Source organism: Talpa occidentalis, unplaced genomic scaffold (genome assembly GCF_014898055.3).
Source record: "Talpa occidentalis isolate TD23 unplaced genomic scaffold, MPIMG_talOcc4v2.1 talOcc4.12, whole genome shotgun sequence".
Lineage (NCBI taxonomy): Eukaryota > Metazoa > Chordata > Mammalia > Eulipotyphla > Talpidae > Talpa > Talpa occidentalis.
The window spans coordinates 96,254,879-96,275,718 of record NW_023601212.1 but is presented as its reverse complement, the minus strand read 5'-3'; the positions used below and the strand labels follow the sequence as shown (position 1 = coordinate 96,275,718).

The 20,840-nt window shown below is 54.7% G+C and overlaps 1 protein-coding gene across 2 annotated transcripts in view; it reads left to right on the top strand.

The window, feature by feature from the left end:
• Nucleotides 1–20,840, top strand: part of SNX29 (sorting nexin 29) — a 296,663-nt gene that overhangs the window by 57,318 nt on the left and 218,505 nt on the right. For both annotated transcript variants that reach the window (XM_054693831.1, XM_037507581.2), the window contains exons 12-13: nt 12,549–12,612; nt 14,687–14,815. In XM_054693831.1, the coding sequence (XP_054549806.1) occupies nt 12,549–12,612; nt 14,687–14,815 (193 nt within the window). The remainder of the gene's footprint in view (nt 1–12,548; nt 12,613–14,686; nt 14,816–20,840) is intronic.

Genomic DNA, 20,840 nt, shown 5'->3' with positions numbered 1-20,840 from the left:
CTGGCAGTGCAGCCCAGATGTTGGGCAGCTGGAACCTGCAGGGCCTGTAGTCAGGACTCCGGGAGATGCCAGGGCTGCCCTGCGTGCCCAGGTCTCGGGATCTCTCTGTGCTCTTGATTCTTTCTTGAGTCAAACATGATATTTGGGACTGTGTCCTTGTCTGTCCTGCCGCATTCCTGCTGACCCCCCTTAACGACTCAGACTTCCAGGCGGATACTCCTGACCTCTGAAGCGAGGGGGAACTTTGCCTGGGCTTTTCCTGGTCCTGGCAGCAGCTCATGTAATGCTCGGTGCATCCAGAGCTGATCCGAAACAGGCTTCCTGCTTGGAGTGAGGCACTGGTCAAGCTTGTTGGAAATGTCATTTGAAATGTGCCACCAGAAGAGCTGGGCAGCTGGGTGGGAGCTGCCGAGAGAGGCAGGTACTAGGGTGGTGGGGCCAGTGGATCAGAGTGGGGGAGCTGGGCAGGCAGGGAGGAAAGGAACTGGGTGGGTCGCCTGTGCTGTGTCATTAAGGAGGAGGAGCAGGGAGGCCTGAGAACGCCCCAGACTTCTGCAGTCCCACGGTTTCAGCTGACACCCCAGCCCTGCTGCTGCTTTGCTTCTTAATGCCAGCTCTGGACTGCCCCTTCCTCTTCCTTAAATCAGGTGAATGGCACCCTCCCGGGAAGTACCACGCAGCCAGGCTCACCTGGTGCCAGGTGGGTGATGGGAGACGCTGTGGCCCAGCCTTTCCTCTTCCCCACCTCCAACAACTGTTCCTCCCCACCTCCCCCTGGATCATAAAAATGTAACCGTTATCACTTAACATTTCGCTTTGTGCATTAACTTATTTTCATGGAGAACAGCTCAATGGGACACTGAGGAGGTCCTGCTGTTGCTGTCTGTGCCGGACCTAATCCCCTCCCCGCCCCACCTCTGGCAGATGGGCTCGGCAGACAGCCTCGGCCGTGGACTTGACCGCCACCGGCCTGCTGGGACACGTTGCTATGGGCAGCTCTCAGCTGCTCTGGGTCTTCACAGGCTGCCGGCTCCTGAGCGGCGACCTGCCTATGCCAGGTCCCCTGCCAGGACACCCTCCCCTCTGCCCCTTTTCGGCCTGTAGCGGTGCATATTCATCCTTTAAGATGTCCATTTGGGGTCTCCAAAAAGTCAAGAAAAGAGTCAAAACTGGCTGTGAGGCTGTTTGGAGAACGGAGCTTTAATCCTGTTAATCTTGTGGGCAGGGGCAGGCGGCCTTCAGAAATCTCCTGGAGTTCAGTGGGGGGGGGGTGGAGACCCCCGGGGGCAGATCCTGGGTGGACCCCTGGGGGGTGAGCCGTGGGTGGGGCTGAGCTGAGTGGGTCCCCTCATCCTCCCGGCTCCTGTAGTGACAGCCCCAACCCCCTCCTGGGCGCAGGAGGGAGCACACACGGTGCAGTGGAGGGTGGGGCCACCGCCTGCCTCTGGCTTGGTCAGCTCTCACCCGCCTCGCGCGGCAGGGGAGGTTTCTGTGTCATCTGACCAGCGCGGACGCTCTGGCCCAGAGAGATTAAAGGACTAGTCTTCAGCCATGGCATGAGGGGTGCAGGAGCCAAGAAGGGACTTCGGCCTTGCCCGTTTTCTTCCAAGGCCGAGGCTGGACTGGCGGCTGGGAGTGAGAAGTGGAAATGCGGGGGGATGGCTCGACGAGGACGGGAAAGGAAAGGTCAGCGCGGAACCGCGCGTGGTTTCCTGGTGATGTCTCCATCGCGTGCGCCGCGCCCGAGGCCGGTCACGCCACTCAGCTGAGACGAGCCGGGCACGCGCAGGCTCTGCCTGGGGGCCCGGGGGGACGCCAGCTTACACGCCTCGCCCAGTGCTTGGGGCAGCCCCAGTGGGAACGTAGACGGGTCGGGTGGGCCGGGACACCGGTCCTGCTGCGTCTTTGAGGAAGGGGGCGGCTCGGGCGTGAGGAGCCTTGGTTAGCAGCTGCACGCAGGATGGCTGGGCCGGGCTGGACCATGGTTCACTAGAGCCCCGGGCACCAGCCCTGGCCCCGGCCTCCCCTCTCCCCCGCCGGGTCTGGGAGTGTCGTGGGAGTCTTCTTTCAGGACGGGTAAGTGGCAGCACCGTGGGCTGGGTGGTGGTTCCCGTTCCCAGCTGCCGCAGTGGGGACCCGGATGGGTCGCTGCCTTGGCTGCGTTTGCTCCAGAAGCGTTTGAGTACAGACCCACGCCAGCCGCTGCTTCGCCCATCATACCACGCTCCACGGCCCCGCTGCTGCTCTGGTCCTGGCTGGCATGCAGGACCCGGTGCCCGCACCTGAGCACGGGGACACGGCCGGGGAAACTGCCCTACTCCTGCCCCGAGGAGCCCGTATACCCCCTTGGCCTCCACCAGCCTCCGTCTCGCACCCGCCTGCTCCTGTGTCACTGTGGGTCGCTGCAAGGCAGCACCATGGGTCCCCATGAGAAGTTTGTCATTCTTAGCACAGAGAACAGCCCATCTGCAGGTTTGCATGGGAATGGGGACTTGCTTGGCCAGCTGGGGCCGCCATTCTGGGGAGCAGGCCTCTGGGGAGCAGGTCCCGGGCGGCCACAGCATCTGAAAGTGGGGTACCCTTCCTCTGTGGCGTTGCAGGTCTTGGGAATGGGGATCAAGCATGCAAGGAGGAGAGCACTCTCCTTGGCTGCAATTTGTGTCAGGTGCAAAACCCATCGCTGCTTGTGTGGCCATTTGTGGGGGAGGAGCTGTTCCACTGTCCACTCTAAAGCTCTCCCCTCCTCACCCTGCCTGCCCGTCTCAGGAAGGAGGCTGGGAGGACGGCACAGAGAGGGGCAGTGTCCTGTGGAGGACCTGACGGGGGGCGGCTCTGCAGGCGGTGGGCGCAGATGGGGGGACGGGCCAGCTTCCACGTCCTCCTCACACCTGGCGCTTTCTACCTGCTCTCCTTTAACCCAGCTGTAGGGGGGGATATTGATGTCCCTGTTCTTTAGGTGAGGAAACAGGTTCAGAGAGGTTAAGTCATTTGCCTGAGATAAAACAGCTGGTAGTTGACAGGTATTTCCAACCTAAGCCCGTAGGACCCCACAAGCCAGACTTTTGCCTGTGCCACCTCTAGGAGCATCAGTGGCCTTGGCAGCCTTACTCTGTATCTCCCCTCTCTTAGCCCCGAGTCCAGACTGGGGCCTAGGGAGGGCGATCCCCACTGGGACAGATGGGGACTCTGGGCTTAGATGGACAGTTCCACAGTTCTAGTGGGGTTGGGGCTCAGTGTGGGGTGACCCCAGGGAAGGCTTTGTGGCAGAGAGGCCCCGTTCCATGTGGGATGGGCTGCAGTGGGTGCTGTGTGGACATGGGCAGTCAGCTAGGAATGCTTTTAGCCAACTGAAAACCCACTTAACAGTGGCTAGGAGAAGGGTCTATGTAGCAGCTCATCATCGATGTTGTTCCCCTATTACGCTGATGAGAAAGGAATAGTCCTCACCAATGCTGAACGAAGTGATGTTATTTGAGGCCTGCCTTCATTTTACATTGATTTTTGCCTAAAATTTCATTTTCTAAGAACCTGTTGGTGATGTGAAGTGAGTACCGGTGGACCCTCTCATGTACCAGGAGTCTGCGGTCCATGGTACCATCAAGAAATCAGATCCTTTCTGCCCCCACTTCTTTAGATGTTGGTGTTTGTTGTGAGTTTGTTTGCCATGTGGCTGCTGCTGCTCTAGGAACCATATCCATTTCCAGGTAGGACTCAAGGGAGAAGGGATAGCACCTGCTCACTCTTCCCTTTGTCAGGAAAATCAAAGCCTTCCCATAAGTCCACGTAATGGAGACCCAGAAACCAGAAGCAAGTCTTGTCCCTGTAGCTTCTAGGAAAACTAGTGTCAGGCTCTCTAGCCTCCAAGGTGGAAGCAGCAGGGGGAGTGACTTTTGGTGTAACTGCCCAACAGTCATGCTGGTGTAGAGGTGGCCTGTCTGGAACAGTGCAGGGCAGCTGGCAGGGCCATGATGCTCGAAGCCGGAGATGCTTTTGACAAGTTAGGGAAGCCTGTCACATGTGCACAATCAGCCGCCAGAGAGAGTGCAGATGAGATGGGCCGCCTGGAGATCTTGTGGGTAGATGCAGCAGGAAGTGTGCGGCTTTCTCCCTGGGCCCCTCCCTGGCAGAGTCTAGAAGGCTCCCTGCAGGAGAGGCTGACTGAGCTGGACTTTAAGGGGAGACAGGAGTGAGATGCTAACTCCACGAATGTTGAAGGCCATTACTTTCCTGTTCCCTTCTTCCTCTAGTATGGCTGCTCTCCTGCATCCCTTCCTCAGGGATCTCCCTTACCTGCCCTGTAACTCCTGGCTCCTTCCTGCCGGATGAAGGGAACCCCTTGAATTGTGCCTGTTGTCAGCGATCCCCTCTGCTTTTGAGTATCAGAGCACGTGGGCGTCCTCCATGCATTCGGCAGCAGTGATGGGAAAACGCGACGCTTAGGGCAAGAGCGGGGACGGGCGGCCAGAGAGCTGGGCTTCCCCACTGCTGCTTGGCCACCTGTGTTTGGGGCGCACTGTCACTCCGCCTGCCTGTAAAACTCAGGAGCATTGTTCTGCTTCCTCTCCCCGTTGTCACGAGCCCCGGCTGGTGACGCTTAGCCAGTGGTCACGTGGAGTCCTTCCTCACCCAGCACCTCACGGCCTCTCTCGTGCTGACTTCCTCCATAACTTGGGAGGTGGGTGATGGGTGCCACCGTGTCCATCTCAGAGGTGGGGAAACCAGGAGCTGGAGAGGGCAGGTGACATGGGAGTTTGCTTGCAGAGCTGCGGCTGGAACCTGGCCCATCAGATGCGCGGAGTCTTTGTTCCGTCTCACAGACCCCAGAGGTGGAGGTGTGGGGCCGAACGGCGCACATCCCATGGTGGGGACCTGCCGCGCCTTCGGTGCCTGTGCGTGTCTAATTAATTGCAGACAATGCGTGTGACTCTGTGAGAGTGGCCATGCACGTGATTCTGCAGCCTGAGGGCGGGAGGAAGCCGTGCAGCTGATGTCCTGATTATTCATGGTGTTTCACATGCAATTAATCTTCCTTGCCATCAGTTAACCCCACCGCTCTGCCATGCGTGGGGCCAATCACAGCAGATGTTGGTGTCGTGGCCCTCGGGTCTGTGGCCGACTGGGGACGTGGGCAGGACAGGGTCAAGTCTCTGCTGGTTGCCTTTGGCTGGTTGACCAGCCAGCAGAGGAGAGCAGATGATGGGGACGTGTGACGTGCCACATTTGCTTGCAGGAGCCAGAAACTAGGAAGACTCAGCTGCTACTCCTGATGAATCACAGCATCTCAGAGCTAGGATTCAAGAGGACCAGCTTGCTAACCTCCTCACTTTAGCATGTGAACATCTGAGACCCCAGTGGGTGTGAAATGCCTGAGGCACCTGGCCAGTTAGCAGCCAGCGTAGATCCAGAATCCTTCTCTACTTTTGCCTACTAATGTCATGTTCTTGTCCTGTGTGTCTGCTGCTTGCTGGCCACGCAGACTCCATGGCCAGTGTGTTGCAGGTCCCAAGTAGCCTCATCGGAGGTGTGACACACTTGGTGGTGGGCGACAGCAACCAGCTAGAGCCAGTTTAAGTGAAACTGAAACAGGGCTATGAGGAGGCTGCAGCTAGTCAAAAAGACAGGGGCCGGTAGAGGACAGGTCACTGTGGGTTCTCTGCTGACGCACACAATTGCAAGGCCACTCAGGCTCCAGAACAGCAATGGGGTTTATTAAGCCAATAGGGAAGCAGTCCTCAAGGCCAGAAGTGGCCACTGTCTCACTCAGATAGTGTCCACAGTGCCCAAAAACCCCAAACAAAAAGCCACTCATCCAAGATGGTGCTTTCCAAGATGGTGCCTGAACTCATGGCAGCCGGCAACAGTGGGTCAGGATCCAACTTATCGCAGCGGGAGACGCTCACAGGTGGGGCCGCCGCAATCCAGGCCACAGTCTGAAGGTCAGGATGGACATCACTGTAAGCTGGACCAGACCGCAAAGGAGGCAGTAGCACTGGGTGGCGGGCCGGACAGTCTGGAGCAGTTAACAGCTCCCAGAGGTGACGCGGCGTAGGGTAAATGAATTAATCAGGCTTTTTGCGCCACTGGCCTCTATGGCTGTCACCTGCAGCCTTGATAGTGTTAATGCAGATGGCCCTTGGAAGTGTGGACCCCGGGGCACACGTGCCTGAGTGTGGGCACCTGGAACATGGGTGTGCGCATGCGTAAGTGTGCACACCTGAGCCTAGAGGCGGGATAAAAGCAGCAGTAGTGGCGGAAGTGGGATGAGCGGCGTGACTATGGAAGAGGCGACACCATGAGACAATGCAAGAGAGAACGTCAGGGAGCGCCCAGAGAAAGAGTAAAGGTTCGTGGGGGCTGGTAGGCTCTGTTGCCTGCCTGCCTCCCAGCCCTCCCCCTGCCTGGCCTATGCCAACCCTCCCTGCCTCGTGAGCCTGTGTACCTGGTTCCCTGAGAGAGCATTAAAGCCTGAAAACGCCACCGAGGGCACTGGGTGCCCTCGCATCCGTCTGCCTGAATCGATAGTGAGCGTACCCTGGGTGGGCCTGCTTGCCCAAAGCATGGACACAGAGTGCCAGTCAGCCATCAGCAGTCTGGGGCAGCACTGGCCAGTAGTGCCGGCCACCAGCATCACAGCTCTTTGTGAGTTGTTGGCCCCCACCACCAACAAACAGCTCTTTGAGACGCCGGGTCTGGGGCCTTTGGTCCTCGTTTCAGGGGAGGTCAGACAGGCCCAGAGGCCGTCTCTGACAAAGGTCTTGGGTTTCTCTTCCTTCCTTGAAGGTCTGCTGCTGCTCCTTTTTCCTTCTTTGCAGGTCGGGAACAGAGACTGTCAGAGCGTGTGTCCCAGGCTGGCTCCTGCCCTGCCTTATCTCTTTCAGGGTCCCCACCTGCAAGTCTGATTGGACCATTTACCAGTCCCTCCACTGCCTGCAGCTGGAGGGAGCCCCAGTGTGGAGCTGGCTCAGCAGGGCCCATGCCCCTCCCTGCAGCTGCATGCCCTGGGGCAGCGTGGTAGGGGCACCACTGCTGTCCACCATCACTGTGGACCTCTGCCTGCAGCTGTGCCCCAGTGGGGGCCACTGTGGGGCGGGCAGTGAAATACCACCACCGGCTGCTGCCTACACTGCCCACAAGCAGTGCCCCAGGGCCAAGTGCCATAGCTCCGAGCGGAGGGGGAGGCTTCTGGTTTCAAAATGAGGCAATGTTGCTGTTCTTGTAGGTCCAGCCTCAGGGGCAAGTGGTGTCCAGGCAGCCTGGGCCGTGGCGTGGGGCACGTCCCTTCCGGCTCTAGGGGAGCCCCTGTCTCGTGCCCGGTGTTGTTATGCTCCTCAGGGAGGCCGTAAGCATTGCACGAGGTGTGTAAAGCACCTTCGTCTTGCTGGACCCACAGAAAACAATCGTGCATGGTAGCCCTGGCCACCCGAACCCCGGGAACACATCATAACTACTGACAAAGTAGAAGCCCTGGGTGGGCAGGCGAAAGGGGGAGGCAGGAGAGAGAAACAGAACAAAAGGTTAGACCAGCCGAGACTGATCTTGAAAGTCACGTTTGGGAGCTCGATATACTTTATCCTTTCTCTTGTAGATAAAAGGAAAGGAGTGGGTAGGCAGAAAAAGATATAAAAAGCAGTGTGTTAAGTTTGAGAGAGGACGGGGTAGGTTAAGTATTTATCCACAGATGAACATTTTTATTTCTGTGTGCGTGTGCCCTCGTGAGCGCCTTTAAATATAACCGAGTATGGGCCCCGGGGGAGTGTTGGTAAAGCCTCTTTGAGGTCTTTGGAAAAAGATCCTACATAAAGCAAAGAATTGTTACATATATCTATTTAGATGTGACTCTGTGTGTGTGTGTGTGTGTGTGTGTGTGTGTACGTGCACACAGCATCTAGGCCTCATTGTCACCCCTCTTGAACAGGGAGCCAAGAAGCAATAGGTCTCCAGATTATCCCCCCAGACTCCCACAGGGCCTTTAAAGATCCAAGATGGGCAGCCTCTCACACAACACCCCCCTCCCCGACTCCCTCAAGCCCCGGGTCTGGTTTGGCGCTTTGTCCGGCAACCCCCGATGCCTGCAGTCAAGGGCCCTGCTGGCTGGAGCGCCTCTGTGCTGTTTGTGCCTCTGAGGCTGGTCCCTGCTCTGCTGCTCTGTCACTGGAGACTCGCGTGGTTGGGGGGGTGGGGGGCGACTTTGCAGGTGCATCCAGCTTTAGACCATGGTAATGAGAGCTAGGAAGTCGTCTCCTCCCTTCCGTGTGGATCCACTCCCAAGACACATATTGGAAAAAGCTCAATTTGTGCCTGCATCCCTGTCACCGGGCAGGAAATTAGAGTCATGAACCTGGTTGTTAGTGTTCTCTGTGAGCCTTTGAACTTACTATTAAACTTGGTTGACATTTCTGCCCAGCCCATCCCATGCTCAGTTCCCGCAGATGGGGCCAGATTTTTGTAGTGGGCTTCATCCATTCACTCACTCTCTCACTATTCATCAATTCCTTTAATTGATCTCATGTATGGGCCGTGACTGGGGACTGCGAGAGGCACTGGGGGGCCCTATTCCCCAGGGGTTCACAGGCTTGTGGGAGGGCCTTTAGCAGTCACACCTGCCGAGGTGCTGCTTTTTATATCTTTTTCAACATTCTCCTGTGTACTTGACTGGATTTGCTGCTCAGGCCCTGAAGCCAAAGCGGAGCTGTTTGGGGATGGGGCCCTTGGCTTCCCGGCCTCCGGGGTGGGGCTCTGGGGGCTGCAGCATGGAGCCTCACTCCACTGGCACTGGCAGTGTGTGTGGTGGCAGGTAATAAAGAGGAAGAAGCCACAATGACAGAGACTAAACAAATAATAGGCTGTGCAGAGCTGGGGAGAGAAGAGGAAATGACATGTTAGGGAGTGCCTCTGCCCGGGTGTCACTGCAGCCCAGAGAAATGCGCTATTTACGCGATCCATGGATATCAACCCCGACGTTACCTCCCGCCTGCTCTGCCCGGGAGGAGTCACAGGGCAGCCAGCGTGGCAGCAAAGTGAGCGCATGTAGAGTTAAAACCTGTAGGGAGAGCTTTTTTTTGTGGGGGCAGGGTGGGAGTGCCCACTCCAGGACCACTTCCTCCCCGTACCACAGGAGTGCCCTTTGATGCAGTGGGCAGGACAGCCAGGTGACCCTCCTCTCTGTGATGGATTTTTTTATTTTTGAGGCACAGTATTTCTTTTTTGGGCTCTGGCTCCCTTGTCCAAGCTGTAGGGGTGAATACAGACAAAAAGAGAGGAATGCCACACCCTTTCCCTTTGGGGAGCATTCACCGGGCATCCCTGGGTGACAGCATCTTCACCCCAAGCCCAGTAGGAAGGGGGCCCCTTCACCTCTACCCCTGACCCCGGTGGTGAAAAGGAAGTTTGTCCCCTGCCACCACTGACGTCACTTTTTAAAAAGATTCCCAGTGTCAGATTACTGTTACCTGGGCATCCTCTGCCATTTTGATATGGTTGCCAATACAGGAGCCGGGTTCCTGGAGGCTGGCGAGGCACAGGGTGTGGAGGGGTGGATGAGTGAGGGCAGGACTGGGTCATCCGGGCTGTGGGGGACCACCTGTCACCCCACCACTGCTTGCAAGTTAATTCCTGCTGTGCAATTTGGGGCACCCCAGGCCGAGGTCATGTATGACGTCCTCTTGTGCTCATACATCTCCTGGGCCCTTGGGCCACCCGTAAGGGGTGCTCACTGCTTCCTGTCATCTCTCCCCTCTGTTGAAGGGAAAGGCACAGCACAGCGAAGAGCTGCAGTTGTTGAATGCTTTCAGCATTCATGAGAGTGGGGCGCTGTAAGCACTGACACGTGACCCTACTGAGTCCAGCTGACGCTCCCATGAGACGGCGATGGTGCCCTATTCTGTAGATGAAGGACCCTAGAGAGGTCGGTGACTTGCCCAGGGTTACCCAGCTGCGAAGTCTGCATGTGAACCCGGGACCCAAGGAATTTAGAACAGTCACGCCTGGAGAAGAGAGCAGAATGGTGGTTGCGGGGGCTGGGGGAGGCTCTCCCATTTCAGGACGGGACAGAACAAGCTCGCGGGTCACTTGGGAGTGTCCCAAGGAGGTCTTCCGGTCAGAGGCTGCAGGACCAGGTTGGGTGAGGGTGCGGTGACACAGGCCAGGGCACCGCCGGCGGCTCAGCCTGAGGAGCTGTTGGCAGCTGCTCTGGGGGAGCACCGAGGGCCCTTCCCCGTGCACCCCTGTGGGCCAGTGGGGCGCCCCGGCTGTGCACCCGGCCAGCTTAGACCCGGCAGGCGGCTCGTTACTGTGGATCTGACACACAAGTGTTGTGTTGCCATCAGCAGAAGCCCAGGGAATGGCCATTTCTTTTGATTAAGAGGAGATTTCACCAGGGTTGGGAGCAGGGGGCCTGGCCAGGAGAGCACGGAGAATTTTTTAAGGCAGTGAAACTTACTCTGTAGGATTCTGCAGTGTGGAGACCTGTCCTTACACATTTGCCCAAACTGGTCCGACGCAGGCTGACCTTGCGTGGCTGTGCCGTCAGTGCAGGTTCCTCCAGGGTAACGAGTGGACACCTGGGGGCTCTTGGTGGTGGGGAGACTATGCACGAGGCGGGCAGGCCTGTAGGGGAAATGCTGCCCCTTCCTCTCGGTTTTGCTGTGAAACTAAAACTGCTATAAAAACTGATATCGATTTGAAAGATTTCTAGTATCCTGTTGCAGTAGTGAATGGCCTGTGGGGAAGAAGGATCATCAGGGAAGGCAGATTCACACAGGCCTGGACACAAAGGGGTCTCCCAAGGGTGCCCCGCACACAGCGACCACCTTGCTCCTGCGTTGGCACCAGAGGCACCTGCCTGTCTTCAGCCTTGCTTTCCCCCGTGACTGTGGTGTCAAGGGAATATTACAGGTGTTTTTTAAAATCAGTATTTTTAGTTAAGAAGCTCTTGACTCAAGCTCAGGGCTCTCTGTGCTCCCTGCTGCAGCCTTGCACACACTGTCCCCGCTGGTCTCTCCTCTGAACCGTCTCTCCCTGGCGCCCCAGGGAGGTAGAGGGTGGGTGGGAGCGACTTGGAGGGGTTGAGACATTGGTCTGTGGCCACCAGCCAGGGCACCAGTGACCTGGCACGTTTAGAAGGAACAGTCCCAGGCTCCATCACGGGCATGTGGCGCTGCACTGTCCTCTGTTGAGAAAAACTCCTTGGAGAACATTCCTTCCTGAGGTTAGCTGGGAGCCTGCTCGCTTCTTGGGAAGGTGCCTTGCACCCAGTGGGTGCTCAATGGATGGTTACGGAGTGGGCGAGCTCTGCGCTCCAGGAGAGCGTGGCCCAGGCAGGCGCCGCTGTGGCGTGGCTCCATGCTGCCATGTGCTGCTTCCTCCTCCCAGGGCTGCCGGCCCTTTCTGTCTCTGCAGACTGGTTAATCCTGTCATGGGCTTCTCCCTTTTCTCTTCTTAGTCCTGCCCTCATTTCTGATTTTTATTAGTATATTTTATGGAAATAATTTTTCTGCCTGTGGGCTTTTTTTTTTTTTTTAAACATTTAAGCAAAGTTGAAAGGATCGTGTGTGACTCTGGTCATTACCTGGGCCCGTGTCATCCAGCAGCCTCAGGTCCTTGTTTTGGACAAAGCCCACGTGCGACCTGTCTCCCCCAGCCCTGCCCTGATTGGTGCTGTGCCACTTTATAATCCCTGCATGGAATTGATGGCAATTTCTGTTTCTTGGGTTGAATGTAGAGTTTGGAATTGGACAGATAAGGATTCCGTTCCAGCTCTGTCTTTGCATTTAATCTCCGTGAGCCTGTGTGCATGTCTGTGAGACAGACTGGAGGTTGCTTCCCAGGGAGTTGTTCTGTGGCATCAATGAGACAGTGTACATAAGGCGTCTGTGTGGGGCCACTAGCATTATCAAGTCCTCAGGATTTGGGGGGCACGTACTGTGGCTCACTGCCAGATCCCGACTGCAGACTCATGTCTACTAGATTTTGCCTCCCTGACCCCTGCTTTTCTTACATGACCACCTTTCACCCACCTCAGGGCCTTTGCACGTGAGTGGTGTCTTGATGTGGATGGAAACTTGGCTGCTTATTTCATTAAAATACGTGATTCTATATCAGTGAATGCCTCCCTCCCTTGAAGAGCTTCTGCAGTAGATTTGGGGCATGGCCCTGTTTGGTGTTGCCTCTTTACTCACCATGGAAGTCCATGGGACAACTTCGAGTCCTTATTTCTGGGTCATTATGGGGCCAGATGTCACTTAGGCTGCCGCATGATCTGCTGGCAAACAGCTGTCACGGGGGGCACATCGTTGTTCAGAGATGTGGCCTGTGGCAGGGCTGAGGACAGCGCTTAGAAATCACGAGCCTGGAAATGTTTACTCTTGGCTGTGCTCTGCCCCTCACCTTGTGGCACGTGCGAGGAGCCCTCAGTTGAGCCCATCGGCTCCCGCAGACTGTGTGGGAGCAACTGACTTGGAAAGGGCCCGTCGCCCTGCTGGTGCGGCCTCCAGAGCAGCGAGGGGTGGGCGACAGCGGGCTCTGCTGATCCACTGACTTTCTTCCCTTAGATGAGCTGCGACAAGCCATCGTGGCCATGATGAGCAGGAAGGATGAACTTGAGGAAGAGAACAGGTACAGCGGCCACGGAGCATGGGTGGGGGAAAGGGGGGGTGGCTCTGCTCCCCGGGGACACGTGAGTGGGATGTGGCAGTTAGTGTGTGTGTCGTGGGTCGAGTGCGAAGCCCTTCTGATCGTGGCTCCCTGGGAACCAGCTGAGGGCTGGGTGATGCCATGTGCCCTTTAACTCTTCCTGTTCAAAGGACGGCCCTCCTGAGAGCCACTCACACCACGTGGCTCCCAGGTACGGGGCGTTCCATGGCCTTGGTGTATTCGCAGGTACGTGCAGCCAGCACTGCCATCAGCGTGGTGTTTCCACAATCCCTGAAGGAGCCTCATGCCCTTTTGTTGTCACCCTCTTGCCCGTTAACGTGGCCTGGTGAGGAACCTCTAACGGATGCCTCTCCGCCATGTTCCAGGCACTAGAACCCTTCTTAGTTTTCTCAAATCAGGGCTACTTAAGGCAAGGTGGTATTAGGATTTGGTGTTTGACCCCCCCAAACCCAACTGCAGCTGGTGAGAGGGCAGAGGGCTTTGTCTTTTATTTCCTGTTGAAACCAACACCAGATACTCCCAGGGATGGGCCGTGGTGTGGCCTCTGACGGCCTGATGTGGGCCTCGCACTGGCAGGCCTTGGCTGGGCTGCAGGGTGCTCAGTGGAGGAGTTGCCTGCAAGCATCTGCTAAGTTTCTGTGAGCACGATTAGGCTCTTCCTGGGGGCTAGGGGTGGTGTGTGTGTGTGTGTGTGTGTGTGTGTGTGTACGCATGCTCCCTGGGGTGATCATTGGTACATGTGTGTGCACACGTGTGTGCGCCTGTGGGAGCGCCCTTCAGCACTCTTATTCTTCTACTCAGAGTGGGGGTCAGGGGTGCATGATGACATGCAATCCTGTTTTTAAGCATTGCTTTGGGCCCTGCTTGAGAGTTTTCTCCCTCACATACAAGCAAACAAACATGACTTCCAAAACAAGAGAATTTTAAAAAAAGGAATCTCTACACAGCACAATTTTCTGACCAAAACCTCCAGCCAGGATTTATGGACATGGCAGGACCGCCTCTTCCCCCGGCCAGAGCTGACCTTTTAGAAGAGGCCCTGGCTCTCCTTGTGAAGGGGGTTACCATCAACCTCTTCCTCTTCCCAGGGGAAGAAAAAAAATCCTTGTAGGTGGGGATCCCAGGCCCCAGAAGGGAGAGTCCTCAAAACTCACAAGGAACGGGGGTCTTGGAGAGTTCAGTGAACAGGGGCTGGAGGTTCGATGTGTCTGCCTGTGTTCTGACGTCACACGATGATTAGGGTCCTCTAGATTTAGGGTGTAGATGTTCCAGAGTCAGTCATTGTTTTCTGGAAATAGCCTGTCAAGTCCAGAGAAGTGAAAGGAAACATGTTTGACTCACTTCTAGTGAGTCAAAATAATTTTTTTTTTCCTGGAAGAGCTGCTGTCTCTGTAGGACAGCATTTGTATTTAAGACCAAGGACACAGCAGGAACGTGAGTGAATGTGTTTGGGGGGCAGCAGACTCTACATGCAATGAAAGACGTGACATACGCTGTCACTGTATGCCATGGAGAGCCTATGTGTGCTCGCTTAACCTGGAGGTGGCAAGAGACAGGATCTAAGTATGATCGGGGGCGGAAGTAGAAACGAGACTAGACATCTGTCAGATGACGTGAGTCTGTCTTTATGCCTCAGTGATGCTTTTGGCCTCTCCCGGCATTCTTTCCTTTGTTAAATCTCTTGCCCAGTGGGGCTGTGACAGAATGGTCTCCGTGTAAGGGGCTGCACATTTGGCATGTCGTCACAGGGACTTGCCTGCAATTTGCTCAGCTCATTGCCCACAGACTATCAGAGACACGAGCCGGGGCAGATGGTTCCCCCGGGGCTGATCCTAATTATTACTCAGAGGCTCTTGACCGGAGTTTGGGCCTTCCTTAAGCCAATCCACACAAGCTACATTTGCCTTATGGTTCCTGCAGAGCCTTGTGGGAAACGAATGGGTAAGGACTTCATTCGGATAAACAACAGGGTTCTGGGCTTGGCGGACTCTGGGCTGACGACAGCTGAATGAAGTGGCCTCCCCTTTCTCCTCAGGTCACTGCGGAGCCTGCTGGATGGTGAGATGGAGCACTCAGCTGCACTCCGGCAAGAGGTGGACTCCCTGAAGAGGAAGATGGCTGAGCAGGAGGAGCGGCACGTCACGAAGGTCCAGGCGCTGGCGAGGTAGGAGGGCAGAGGGTCCGATAGGTGGGAGCATGGAGGCTTTAAAATCCCAAGCACACCTTTCACTGGTGCTTTCTAATTAAAAAAAAAAAAAAAAAAGAGGTGGCCAAAGGAAGTAAAATGAGGCATTTGCAATTTTAATTTAACCCACTGAATAAGTAATCTCTATGCACATAGTTCAAAATACGAAAGGTCCTAGAGGTTAAATGATGCAAGTCCAGTGTGCCCCAGGGTGGTGGTAGCAGGACTCTGGAGCGGCTCATGCATATTCCAGCAGCTGCAGCCTCGAGAACGCTCTGGCACACAGGCCACCACCTCCTTTGTAGTAACTCATGCTCTGACTTCTGGGCCTTTGATAACATCACATGTGGAAAAGGTGCTGGCACAGGTGCTGGCAGAATATTTCTCATTTGTCATTTTCCTAATTAAGATTATGGTGGAGCCTATTTTTATTTAAGAGCCTTTTTATTTCTTTTTTTGTGACTTTGTTTATATCTCATTAAAGAAAACCATAAAGCGAACCCCCAATTCCCATAAAAACATGCATTTTTACTGCGTTTGTTCACATGCAAATATATTTTTATGCCCTGTACCGAGCCTGCCTTCCTCCACCACCACACAGTGTTTATCACTTCCGAGGCCTTCGTGGTAACCGCTTTCATCTCTCTGGATGTGGCATTTCCTCGAGTAGCATGTTAAAATGGCCATTTCTGATGGCTGGCCATTTGAATTCCAGTTTTTTTCCTGTTTTGTGAATTGTCATTCAGTTCTCATTTCATCTCTCATTCCTCACATTTTAAAATGGCATCTCCAGAGCCAGAGATAGTTACTCATCTGGCATTTTTCCTACTGGACACCCCTCGGCCAAGCTGAGGCTCTGGGATGCAGTTGTGTTAAATGTTCACAGTGAAAACAAGGAGATCCCCGCTTCTGGATCCGCCAAGAAGACAGCCTGAAATTCCCAGTCGTTTCTGGATTGTGTTGGGAGCCAGGCTTGTGTCCTGCTCTGTTGCTGGCGCTTGGTGTGCTTTGGGTGAACTGCTGAACTCCTGGGTGTGTTTCCAGGTGTATGCCTGCAGGGGGCAGTCTTGCCCACGTGAGCCCGGAGCGGGAGGGAGTCTGTGAGGGTGCACGGGGCACTGGCCCCAGAAACTGCTAGAAGTAGGTCTTAGGACCTGTATTTTAATAGAGGGTGGCTCTTGGGAGGGTTTTAGCCCCTGAATGGAGTAGAAAGTGCCAATTTCTTGACTAGGCAATTTTATAACCTGAGGTCTCCCCCTTTAAGCAACATGTAGCTAAGACCTTAAGGCACCTGAAAGTTTGCAGGTGGTAGAAGGAGCTTCTATAAAACAGGCAAATATTCAGCATGAGAGAAAAGGAAGAAAGCAAACCAAGCACTTGGGTGTGTAAGTTTGAGGAATTCAGCTGCTGGCATGTTCCAGACACAGTTCACCCCACAGCATGCCAGGCCTTCCTCCATGCTTGGGCCCTAGAAGGAGCGGCTGTCAGTGTAGTGGGCCAGGTATCCCTTGTTGCTGGGGCTGCCATTGCTGATGGGGTACAGGCAGGTGGGGTGGCAAAGGTCACGGGCCAGGGCGGGGCCATGTGTGCGGAGGGCATCCGTGTTCAGGTGGCAGGTTTTGTGCTGCAGGTGGGTAACCTCGTGGCTTGTGGCCCAGGTTCAGATCGTGTTTCTGCTGCTCGTTACTTGTGTGGCCTTGAAGTCACTGAGTGTCTGCCTCTGTGTCCTTGGTTATAAAATGAGGACAGGATGCTCTACCACATAGTCATGGCCTGGTGAGTGAGAGACCCTATCTCAGCTCCATACATGTGCTTCAGACGTGCTCCATAAATGTCAACTGTCGTTACCATTTTCTTTAGCGTAATCATTACTAAGAAACCTTGCCTAATCAAGTTATGTTGTAACAGCAGTGATGCAGAAAGAATTAAGTGCTAGGCTATTTCAGATTCACCAAAGGGAAATTACTTTTGCTGCCAGTGTTCCGGTACTGAGAGTGAGCTGTGCATAGGCCTGCTTTACCAGCCCTGAGTGTGGAGGAACACCCCGGGCAAGTCCAGCATTTTACTCCACATCCCTTTTGCTAAAAATGAATGTCTTCCCTCTTGGATAGTGAGGCGTCAATTGAGGTCAAGGTCATGGAACCAGCCCCAGGATTTTGTAGCCCCAAATAAATGCTTGTTCCTGAGGGGGAGGCATCACGATTAGTCCAGGGTAGGTTAACCTTATGCCCTAAATACTTGGTCGCCTTGTTTAGCATTGAATTAAGAACAATGAATGAGTTTGGAGACAGGTGTCCACAGGAGGGAGACACACACTTACATGAGGGGAAGAACCTTTGAGGCAGCAAGTTCGTGGGTTGCTTTCTGCGTCTGCGCGCTGTGCTAGCTGTCTGTCTGCGTAACAAATCATCCCCAAACTTGGCAGACTAAAGCAACACATGTTTAGATGCTTCAGTTTCTGTGAGATGAGTGTCTGGGAACGGCTCAGCAGGGTGGTTTTTGCTTGGCGTTTCTTAGGAGGCCTGAGGCTCCCCCTCTGGGCTCACTTTGGCTTTTGGCAGGAGGCTCTGGTTCCTTACCCTTGGGCCACACCACAGGGCTGGCTTCTCAGGGCGAGTGACCGGGAGCAAGAGAGACAGCCATTGTGGAAGCTGTTGTGTCATAACTATTCTTGGAAGAGCCACGTGATCACATCTGCCATATTCTGTTGTCACACAGATCAGCCCAGATCAGCGTGGGGTTCTGTAGTGGTGTGAATAGCTGAGGCGGGGTCATCGGTGGTGTGAGTGCCAAGGGCCCCCTCTTCCTGGGTGGGCTCTTTTTCTTCCCCCTTCTGTCTGTGTGGTTTGGTGGGGCTGGGTCCAAGAGCCCCGACTGGGATGTCAGCTTCTTCCATCCCTTGGACACCGTGATTGGGTCCCAGAGGGCACTGGCCAAGCTGATCTGTTAAGATCCAGTTAATAGGCAGCTCTCATCCCGAGGCTGCCTGCCTGTGTCTATGCAGATGTCTCTTTTCATAGACCTGTCCTTTTCAGGGGCAGCTCATGTTGTCTGCTTGTGTCTGTGCAAATGCCCTTTCCTTTCCTTTCTTTTTTATAATAAACTTGTGCTTTTGGATAGGGAAAAAAAAAGAGCCAGTTAGCATCCTTGAGGGGCAGGATGTGAGCAGGAGTTGCTGGCAGCTGTCTTTGCTTCCAGGTGGGAAGGTCCTGACTCCCTGTGGCAGCGGCACAGTGGAGAAAGGGTATGGGGCAGGTAGCAGGCCTCGATGATGGCATTTGAGCTCCTGGAACCAGTCCTTCCTGAAGCTGTCTTCTTCTTTCAGTTAGTCCCTTTGTTATTTGAGCCAGTTTGTGATGGATCTTTTCTCAGTGAAAACCCTGAGTCCTGGCAAGCCAGGCTTCCCTGTCTGGATATGAGGGGATGGAGCAAATTGTGTTTTCTCTGTGCCTAAGGAAAATTGCTCAGGCGGTCAGGTCCTGAAGAGATTCTACATCACTGTGATTCAGCCAAGGGTGGAGAAAATGTCTGGAGCAGAACCCTGGGGTATTTCCAGATTCTGCTCCCGGCCTTCATGCCCTGTCTGCCATCTCAGGACCAGCCTTATTGTTATTCCTAATAAGCTTTTGGCGGCCGACACCCGTTAGTGTGGGTCAACAGGGGAATTTTGTGTTGCTGTAACTGGTCACCTTGTCCAGGCCAGGCCATGGCTCGCCTCCTACCCTGCTATCTGCTCTGCGCCCTCCAGGCATCAGTGTTGTTCTGAGGTAGGGCTTCCATGCTCAGCAGCAGCCACGGCCTCTGGCGGCACCAAATCCTTTGCGGTATCCACAGAGGAGACTTTCTCCCTCCTGATGTCCACATAGAGCATTGTGGGAAGGCATGTCAATCTGGGAGTGAGCAGAAGGCCGAGGCGGCCAGCCTTACCAGGGCCCCCAGATGAGAAACAGACGCACATCCCGTGCTGAGAGCCTCTGGGATTGTCGGGAAAGGAATGGGCTGATGCTGCTGCAGCCCTCAGAGAGCTCCAGGCCCATCCTGCCTGCCCAGGACACGTGCCCAGATTTCTTCCCCCTCTTCTTCACCAGGGCCTTCTTCTGGGTGGCTGGGGATGTTGGGTCTGGGCCAGAATCTCACGGATCCCTCCCTTATCCCAGTTCCACCTGCAGCGAGCCTCATGCAGCCTTTGGCCACTGGCCTCCATTTGACCTTCAGCTCCTTCTGCTGTTGTTTTTCCCAGCCCTGCCTGCCAGCATGCGTCCCTTTGTTTGTGTTTGTCCCTGTCGGGCTGCTAAGCAGTGATCTGTGTGATGGGGTCCTGCGCACTGTGAGGGGCGGCCACCCCAAAGCTCGGGGCCCTGCTCACGTTGCTCTGCCCCCCCCCCACCCCTGGTCACTCCCCCTAGGGCTTTCTATGAAGGCTGTAAATCTCAGCTTCTAAGACACAGTCTCTGCCTTCTGTTTTCAAACACTGAAGAAACATGAAGAGTATGTCTCTTAAAAGAAAGACTATACACTTCTTCAGTGTCCAGTGAAAGATTTTTAATCACAAGAGCCAAATGGTCAAAGTGAGAAGGTTTGGCATGGAAGATACTGGCTTGAATTCTGAGCCTGACCTGGGCTAGGGATGGACTTTAGAACCAAAGGTCCTTTTATTACTGAATGTTCAGTTGGACTGTTTGCTCCTACAGAGAAAGCCAGTGGGTTGCATTCTTTTGGCAACTCTGGGTGAGGCAACCCCCTCCTGCCTGGGGTTCTGGGCTCAACAGGGAGGATACTGTTATTGATTAACTGTGTCTGCTGGAGCACAGGAAGTGCTGACATTGATTAGCAATGTCTGCTGTGGGCAAGGGAATGGGAAGTGGCCTTAAGCTTGCCAAGACTTTGTCATCCCTCTGCTAGCTCTGGTGGAGCAGCTGAAACTGCTTGAGATAAATTTCCAAGGCCAAGGTGGCAGTGTTGTACATGAAATTGAAAAAAGAAGAATTTATTATGCTTTTCTGAAGTCCTCATTGTTTAGGTTGTTTGGTAAAGGAAACATACTCTGGAGGAATATCTCAAAACTAGTATGTAAAAAACAAATCAAAACTTTACCCTCGAGGTAAGTAAGTAGAGGCCAGAAATAAATGTCCAAAAAATGAACATTTGCTTTGTTATCTATTCAAAACCCCATGTTTACAGCTGAGAGCTGGGGAGGAAGGCCAGTGTTCTCTCATCAGAAGAGCTGCTGAAGTGGCTTCATTCTCAGGCCTGCTTTCCCCTGTGGCACAAAAGTCCCCACCAGCTCCAGGCAGAAGCCCCCCAGGGGAGGGGTGTGTCAGCCCATAGCTCCAGGGGAGACCTAAGAGAGTCATGGCCCCGAGCGGGGGGCCTGGGTCTCTCACCCTGGGGAGCCAAGGGGCACCAGCTTTCCCTCCCCCTGGCACACAGAATACAATCAACATGTTTTCTCAAAAGGAAAATCGGGGCACCCTCCCATCAGTGAGGGTGAGTATAGGGTGGGAAAGGACAGCAGGTGCCCCCTGCAAGGCTCCTCTCCTCAGTAAGGCTGGGCCCTGCGGCTCTCCTAAGGAAAGGTGCTGTGCCGTCTCTCGGGCCATGGCCTCGGGGTGGCTGGTGAAACCAGGCTGTGCCCCTGCTGGGCTGTCTGACCGTCTCTGCATGGCCCTCTTTGTGTCTTCTTGGGATGTTGATGTCCCATGTTAGGGAGCCCCATCAACAAGTGCCAGTTCCGTCACTGCCCTGGCACTTCTCGGCGAGGTGCGTTCCATCTCAGCGCCTCACTGACCTCTTGTTAAAGAGAAAATGTTCACGTCCCCTTCACTGTTCTGAGGGGAAATTCATGACTAATGTGAAACCTACCTACTAGGTTTTACACTAGAAAATCAGTGTAACGCCCTGTCTCTGAGAGGAAAGTAATGTATAAATAACAGTAGATTTTGGTGTATATTGGCCAGGCACAACTTTGCTAGAAAAACACGGGGCAGTTAAATGCTTGTACCTG